This window comes from Amphiprion ocellaris, chromosome 8 (assembly GCF_022539595.1).
Source record: "Amphiprion ocellaris isolate individual 3 ecotype Okinawa chromosome 8, ASM2253959v1, whole genome shotgun sequence".
Lineage (NCBI taxonomy): Eukaryota > Metazoa > Chordata > Actinopteri > Pomacentridae > Amphiprion > Amphiprion ocellaris.
The window spans coordinates 30834455-30843089 of NC_072773.1; the positions used below are offsets into that span (position 1 = coordinate 30834455).

At 43.1% G+C, this 8635-nt stretch overlaps 1 protein-coding gene across 3 annotated transcripts; it reads right to left on the reverse strand.

The window, feature by feature from the left end:
• Nucleotides 1-2240: 2240 nt before the first annotated feature.
• Nucleotides 2241-6868, reverse strand: arf3a (ADP-ribosylation factor 3a). 3 transcript variants are annotated; one of them, XM_023290183.3, is made up of 5 exons: nt 6728-6868; nt 5410-5592; nt 5201-5311; nt 4737-4861; nt 2241-4629 (listed from the first exon to the last, which is right to left on the reverse strand). In XM_023290183.3, exons 2-5 carry the CDS (start codon nt 5555-5557, stop codon nt 4468-4470), a joined length of 546 nt encoding a protein of 181 aa, XP_023145951.1. In that variant the 5' UTR covers nt 5558-5592; nt 6728-6868; the 3' UTR covers nt 2241-4467. The 3 variants fall into 3 exon arrangements, with proteins under 3 accessions (XP_023145951.1, XP_023145953.1, XP_023145952.1); XM_023290185.3 differs by having other exon boundaries at nt 5410-5581; nt 6728-6823; XM_023290184.3 differs by lacking the exon at nt 6728-6868 and adding an exon at nt 6579-6697.
• Nucleotides 6869-8635: the final 1767 nt, after the last annotated feature.

Sequence of the window (8635 nt, forward strand, 5' to 3'; positions counted from 1 at the left end):
TTGCATGCAGAAGATAAAGCTTGATAACATGTATGCATCATCTAACACAGAAAACTGATTCATTTGCACCACGTTTCCATATGTGTCTTCATGTGCAGTTATTTTGGTTTCTGCCAGCCTCTGTATGTGGAAGCAGAGCTGTGGTCTCCCACTCAGCACCCAGAGCTGTGAGTGGCTGCACTGTTTCGCCCTGTAAAGAGCAGTATTGTCCCCACAGCCCTGTCAACTGGTTAATCACCTCTTTGATGCGTATGGAGCAGCCTGTCACAATGAGCACATTGTCAGAAAGGCAAGTGACTTCTGAACCCAAAAACAAGAGCATGCTTAATTTGAGAAAATGGCCTCGGAGCAGGCGAGATTCCTGGACGTGAGTGAAAACTGGCCGCTAATGGATTGATATCAGTAACTGCTTCTGACAGATGTGCTGTTAATCTTTATATTTTGAATGAGAGGCAGCTGAACAGTCCCCAGTTTCTTTGAGAGCATCCCCGTGGGGGAAATTTGAATGACAGATCATATGATTTGATTCTGATCTTCATCTCTTAATCAATTTGACAATAAAAGTCACAAAGAAGGAAGGAATAGTGGTTTAAAATGGCCTTCCTTTTTTCTTACAGTGACATGGTTTAAGTGCAAATTATTTTTTTAATTGTGCACCAGAATGAACTCATGACTCTCCTACCTCTGCAGTTTTCTGTCCAGCAGGAGGAGACAGAGTCTGGGAATTGGTGATTTGATATGAGAGCTGCTGCAGGGACTGTGGAAGCTGGACTCCTTCAGTGTTTGCACATGCATGGCTATTTTCACTTTAATTATCAGGGGTTTTGTCCAATTTGTCTAATCCACTTACACATTGAATGATAGAAAACATTGCAGAACCTCGCTGCTTATTAAGTCAGATAAAAATTTCACTGAAAAACTGAGCCACTTGTGTTCTTACATAAACAGCAGTCCGTGTGAAAAGACTGAGACAGTAAAATGTAAAATATCACTGTGGAAGAACCAAACAAATACATTTTTGATGCTTCTTTTTCTACATTCCTATGAGGTTTTCTCTGCGGTCTCGTCAAGAACAGTGGCTCTGATTAAGGTCAGATGATCCGAGGGTTTGTGCAGACTTTGGCACTTTCACAGCGCCACCATGGTGTCAGCCTCAGTGTCAGCCCTGGTGGCCCTGTCCCTTCCAAGGCGAGCTGTGAGGGGTGCCTGCTGTGGCCTTTTGCAGTTGCCACTCCCTTCAGAGATTGATGAATTGATTGTGGGGCTGCTGCCAGTGTGTCTGTGCCCTGGGCGAAGGTGTCCCGGTTACGGGTGGGAATCCCAGCTATGGCATCCGCCCTGGGGCTGCTATTGTAGCCGTCCTGCAGGGGGCCCTGGGGGCTGGTGGCCCTGGGAGCAGCTCTGACTCACATACTGCTGTCACACCCTTGGAGACACAGCGGCACTCTCCCCTACATGGACCTCTGATTGGCTCAGACAAAATGACTCTCTGTGGAGTGCAGCAATTCCACAGGGAAACTACCTGATTGTGCCAAACTTCTCTTGATGACAGCAGTTAGGAAAGGACAAAGGAGAGCAGCGATGTAGACCCATGTCCTTCCCACCTATTTGACCTGTTCTTTGCCTGTCTGTGTCCACCACTGCATTTACAATAATTTTTTTTAAAAAGCTTGTATTATGTGTATGTTTATTTATCTGGCTTTATTTTTAGTTCTCAACTGGTGCAGCAAAGAGCTTGTCGAGTTCAAATGAATCATCAAATCAGAATCTGGACCAAGGATTAGGGCACATTTTACTCAAAAAAAAAAGTCAAAGCTTTGTTGCTTCACTTGGATGTTTTACATTGCAGAGTTTGGGGACATCAAGGCTGTTTCACATTTTTTTCTCTGTGTTCACCTTAAATCTGGGTTCAACACTTGTGCTCACAAAGGATATTGTGACATCAGAACCAGTCTTGAAGCCAACTGTGGCCTGATACGAAACTTACACAAGTGCAATGTGGAACTTGCAACCTCCAGCGCACATGAAACATGAACTTTTCAGTTAAGTAACATACATCTTGTGTTAGACTTTTACATGTTTTGCATATATATGGACAGTGTCTATATCAGTGAGAGAGAAGCAGAGTTAGCAGGGATCCTAAAATTGCGTGGGATCAAACCAAACAAGCATATAAAAAAGTGACAAAGCACAGGACAGTAAATGACATCAAGGAAAAAATGAATAAGGCGAAGCAAATGTATGTTTTGGTCTCTTTTATTGATCGATGTAGTGCCAGGAATTATTAAATCATTCAACACTTTGACACCTATAGGTGTTGTTTTTCATTTCCTTCTCTTGATAATATTCTAGTCATTAATGTAAATAATCATTTTCAAGGGTTTTCCTTTCTGAAAACACATCAGTTGGAATGTAGTGCAGCCTCGTTTGCCTGCAAGTTAAAGTCCGCCAATAAAGGGGATTTTTAGCCGCAACAGTACTGCGAGTGTGTCACAGATCGTAGGTGGTGAATGCTGGACATTCCTACATACAAACCTGTTATCAAAGAGAAATGAACCACTGGCAAAATAAGGCCACAAAAACTATTTTCACACCAACAGAATAGAGGGCACGTCACACACACACACACACACAAGCTGCTGTCAGTTACACGTATCTGCCAACACACTGACCCCAATATCTACAGGTGTATCAACAGCACTTTCACCATAACCGCCAATACCAGGGTGTACTTTCCTCATTACATAAACATATATACAGTTGCGCTGACATAGAAAAGCATGCTTTTGCATATTAGAAGGTTGTTTGGTAAACTTTACACTAAATCCATAACACGTATTAGTACAGCATTGTTCCAACCAGCAGCGGTGATTTCGACTAACAAATATAGTCTGAAGAAACAGGCTATTATAATTCACTTTTATTACAGATCTTGTACATTATTAACATGCCTTATGATGCAGTATTACGATCGTCCTCTCTCCTATTTTGCAAATGTTTGCGTGTGAAAACTGAAAAAGACAACTGCCAGATCTAGTTAGCAACTTAAGAAAAAAACTACACCAAAATCAAAAAATAAAATTAACACTCCATTCGAAAACACAAGAAAAAAAAAATAAAGCAGACGTTACGTTTTGTACAACAATAATGCATCGAGAGTTATTTTGTGCAACATGATACACAGAGATTTGGTTAACACAAGATACACACGTAATGTCACGCCAGTTAGGGATGATAAAATCAACAAGCAATGTGAGTTCTTTCCATGGATACAGTGCAGCTGTTCGCACAAACTGATTTTAAAAAGAAACATTCAGAACTATGTAAGCTCTCTAATATTGCCAATCACATGCCGTGCTGCATCACTCTCCACAGGGCAGGCCAAATAGCAGCAGTTTTTTTTCTAAGCCACAGAGCTGGTACAGTTTGCCTGTTCTGTCATCTGTATCAGTTTAGATATCACACCTCGCTGATGCCAGAGAAATTGCTTTAACCCCTACTGAGCCAGGCAAGTCGACTAAGAACAAATCTTTATTTACAGCAGCGGCCTGCAGTAGTTCACAGCTCTTAAAAGCCCACGAGCCAGTACTGGGATATCTCCATGCAGATTGGGAAGCAGTAATGTACAGTGATACTGGGGCTTTTTTTTTTTTTTCCACCAGCTGCCTTAGCAGTCAATTCAAGTTGCAATAAAGGGAGAGAAACCATATGATGCACTCGGTAAATGAAATGAATAAATTAAGAATAAATAAATAAATGAATAAATAAATATACTATGACTATACAGTGTGTCAGCAGAAGTTGTGTCAAATGAAAAAGAAGTAAAACAAACACAATGAATTTAAATAAAATCTGAACAAACTTAAGATTTCAATAAATAAAAATCGAGTTCTGAACAGCAGTAATTTGGTAGCGGTAAAAATTTCTGTATGGACAATAAATTACGACATTACATTTATCGGCGTATACTGTTTTTAAACAATGTGATAGTATTCTGACGAGGTAATAGTACTCCAACTATACTATTATGACATTCTTTATAATTTACACCAAGTTTATAGTATCTGAGGGAAGGCTGCTCTGTCATCAGAAGTCTAGACTGTTTCTGAACAAACTAAATGTTCACAGAGGTCACGGGTCATAGACTGCAAAGTAGGGGAAATTCACATAGTTTTACAGTAACCTTATACTATTATATCCCAATATTGATGTACTCAGTCTGTAGAATGAAAATCATAGAGGTTAACTTTGACACCATTGCTTTGTAAATGATTAAAAATGCTCACCACAGACCCAAACAAATTAAATAAAAGAAATAAAACAGAAGTATTTGGGGGGAGAAAGCCAGTGAGAGTCACCCCCTGGGAGCTTTTCAGCATTTCCTCTCTATGTAAACACAATGGACCCACTATAACCACTACCTGGAGCTGGCACCCAGGCTCTTCCCCTCTCTCCTGACTGGGCCCTTCACTTCTTGTTCTTCAGCTGATTGGCCAGCCAGTCCAGGCCCTCGTAGAGGCCGTCTCCACTGGTGGCGCAGGTGGCCTGAATGTACCAGTTGCGGTGGCGTAAGGAGTGCAGGCCCAGCTTGTCTGTGATCTCTGCAGCATTCATGGCATTGGGCAGGTCCTGAACACAAGCCACATAGTACGGAATGTCAGTCAGGAAGCTTCCGTTGCTGAGGAAGCAGACGTAAAAAAGGGAATAAACAAGAGCAGATGCAACGAATCCAATACCTGTTTGTTAGCAAAGACGAGCAGAACAGCATCCCGCAGCTCATCTTCGGCCAGCATCCTCATCAGCTCCTCCCGAGCTTCGTTGACCCGCTCACGGTCATTGCTGTCCACCACGAAGATCAAACCTGCAGGAGAGGCAAGAGCAAGAAGTCAAACATCAGCTCTACTGCACCACAATGAGTTTCAACCGAATGTATTTCGACATCACATCGTTAAAAAGAAAAACAGACTGTTAAACCACATTTAATCATCGTCCAGGCTTTCAACATGACTAAGATGCTGATAATTTGGAACAGTTGGAGCCTGTATGCAAATGACATCATCTGAAGCATTAGTCAGATATGCCCTCAGGTGCTGGGGGCGAGCGTGTGCTGCAGGATCTGCAACAGGACTGGAGAGGCTTTAATAACTCTAAAAACATGGCCGACTGGTGCATCAGCGAGGAGCCTGCTGGTCTGGCTCACCCTGGGTGTTCTGGAAGTAGTGTCTCCAAAGGGGACGGATCTTGTCCTGGCCACCCACATCCCACACGGTGAAGCTAATGTTCTTGTACTCCACCGTCTCTACGTTGAAACCTGAATAAAGAGCAGCAGAATCATTTATCTGAGCTGGACAAACTCAGACACACGTGTTTTATCTAATACTAACAGACATTAATTTTCTCCCCACAGACCGATTGTGGGGATGGTGGTGACAATCTCCCCCAGCTTCAGCTTGTAGAGGATGGTGGTTTTTCCAGCAGCGTCCAGCCCCACCATAAGAATCCTCATCTCCTTCTTGCCTATCAGGCTCTTCAGCAGATTCCCGAAGATGTTTCCCATGATGACAGGCGGCTCTCACTTCAGCTGCAACAAAACTGTAGGACAGGGAACTCAGGAGAACACTTTCCATACATAGAAACAAACAGACTGCAAACCGCGTTTAGAGAGTCAAAACCACACACACACAAAAAAAAAATAATGTGGTGAGACAGTAGTTCTTCAAAAGCAACTCTCGACATTACCACCTCATTACGGCTTGAAGCCACCTCAGAGGAGAGCCTGTAAAAGCGTACTTCACACCTCAGCAGGCAGCTGACCTGACTTAAAGGCTGTTCCTTTACACTGAGAGGAAACCAGCCGCCATGCTGAATCTCTGTTATGGGGATCAGCTTTCATGTGGGTGCAGACTGCCTACCTTTTATGCTGTTTGCAGCCAGGTAGAGAATTGCCCCATGACAATCAAATCATACTGCAAAATGACACAAAACTTAAGGCTGTGAGTTTGAGTGGTTCGCACAGCCTTTATCACTGATGGGGGAGAGGTTTGAATTGTATATTTCTGTGCTTCTTCATGCCATGGGCCCTTTAACAGGCCAACTGTGCTGTCAACTTGTGCTAACATATTCTACCTGAGGTGCATCTGGTGTTAACGGGTGTTAAAATGGGCAAAAAAACGCAGCCACAGTCTCTACTGCGGCAGTGGAGCGTCACTATTATCTCTGGAATAACTTGACTTGTTTTTATTTTAGCGCTTTTAACTGATTCTGTCACTGATTAGCTCCGTTTTCATTCATTTCAATCAAATGCACAGGCAGTGGCTGCTAGCATAGCCCGTTACAGCTGCAGTGGTCGCACATCCATGTACATTTGTCATAATGCGAGAGGAAGACGGCTGATGCTGCAGTCCAAGCAGCCGATTAATTTTAAAACGAATTACGCTTTTTCATAGCTCGACACGAAAACAATTCGAGCGCAGTTTGCTAGCTATGATATTAGCTAATATGTTCGGCATTAAAAAAAAAAAAAATCTCCGGGTCAATTTGTGTGCTATAATCCCTCCGTACAGTCACGACAAACGCACCCGTCGGCCTGATGTCGTCGATTAACAGCCGTTTATTTGCCGAGAATCGCTTCGAGGTATTAAACAAAGCGACAAATACGCCGCGGACACCTTTAATTCTTGCGTACATCTTCGAGTATTTTCACCATTTGCATCTCATTCACACTTACCCGTCAACGGCAGGCAGGATACCAGCTGGATTCAGGCAGAGGACTGGATGCTAGTCTCGCGATGAGCTCCGGCTGTGACACTGAGAGTTCTCGCGAGATTTTGGTTTGCCATGAACACCTCTCACGTTTGTCATTCCCGATGACTTGTTAAAAGCCAGGAGTGCTGCTGAAGGGCAACTGTGCTTGAACTGTCTCCTTAAAAATCACGAAAAATACTTCTATATAACTTAAACATCAACTATATTGAGCTTATTTTGCTTTTGTGATATCAAATGCAGAAAACATCTTTTAATTACGTGATTTGCAAAACATCCTTAATGGGAAATAGGCATTTTGCTGTTACAGGAGCTCAAGTAAACCAATTTTAAATGTAACAGAGTCTGAAGGCAAACATTCTTGAATAATTAACACAGGAATCATCTTAATGAATAAGTAAATGGCTGACTGTAATAGGATGCCAAGTGATACTTCCTGGCAGCAGGCCTCTGAGTGTCACAGATAATGAGGTGACAGGGGGCAACAAAACATAGACTGAATCAATATTCTAGCAGGTATAACCTTCACTACTGATTTTTGTTTGTAGAGATATATGTTTTTTAATCCTGTTGTATATCTATGTGGTTTTCAGGTGATAATACATGTAGGAATTAGGATGAAATTGTTACTTCCCAACAAAAACAAACAAAAAAACAAAAAACAAAAAAACAAATGTGACTAAATGACACACCCCTGAGCCAGCCCTGCAGCCATAGGTGAATGCGACATTTGCCTCGTTCTCCCTCTCTGTTGCGTGTCAGTCAGTGGTCCGGTAATAGACGTGTTTATCAATTCAGTGGTGAAGGCAGAGGAATAAAGAGGGGAGCAGATGTTTGCAGCTGCAGACCAGATTATGGGGTGGAGTGGATGGTGGGGGAGCACGCCGAGTTTTGTGTGCGCGGGGAGTTCGGAGAGGGTTACAGGGGGGTTACAGCGGGTTCGGGTGGTGGCAGGAGAGGTAGGGTGGGGAGTTATGACTTAAAGGAGCCTTTCCTCTGAAGTGTCTGCCAGCATGCACCCCAGCAAACACAATCACAAGTCTCGTTGGTTCTGCTAGCTGAACTAATGAGGGCCTGCACGTTGAGGGCAGGGGCTTTGATGTTCTGGGTAGCTGGCTCCTTGTGTTTTCTCTCCCGCTCTCCTTCTCTGCCTGTCCCACATCAAAAATGAAAGGGGAGTTGAGAAGCAGATGTTTTGAGGCATGTATTTATACAGAGTACACTTTATTCACCCCCTTCTCCGTACCCTATTTGTCCCTTTGCCTCTGCATCTCTGCTGTATGTAGAGCAAGGATCTATCTCCCTATCTTTATATCCAACTAAACACACTAAATCGCCTTACTTTATACATATAATCATGTTGTCAATCAAAGTGGGTAACTTTTATCTCTCCTAACTTCCTCTCTCAGCCTGCCTCTCTTTAATTTCAGCCCAGTCTGGATGTCATTACTCGGGGGGCAGTCAATGTGTTGCTATGCATGTGTCTCTGTCTGCAACGATGAGGGGGAGAATGGGAAAGAGAGAAAAAGAGCGATGAGCAAGAGAGAGAGAGAGAAAGCAATCCCAGGCTGTCCACCAACCTCTGTCTCACACATGGGAGAAACAGTGACAGGAAATTCCCCTTTGCAGCAGCTCCAGGGTAAAATGATAAAGGAATGAAGAAATGCAAACCAGAAATCCAGTCCCTTATCATTCCATACCACTCACTGTCTCCCCTTTACTCCTTCGCTAAATACCGAAAACACAGAACAGTCAGTTCAGCCACTGGCACTGCCATTCCTAAGGAGTCAAGGGATATTTACCAAAGTCCATACAAACAAGACTTAATTGGCATTAAATCCTATGTGGCAGAAGAGGTTTTCCCAGCAGGCTG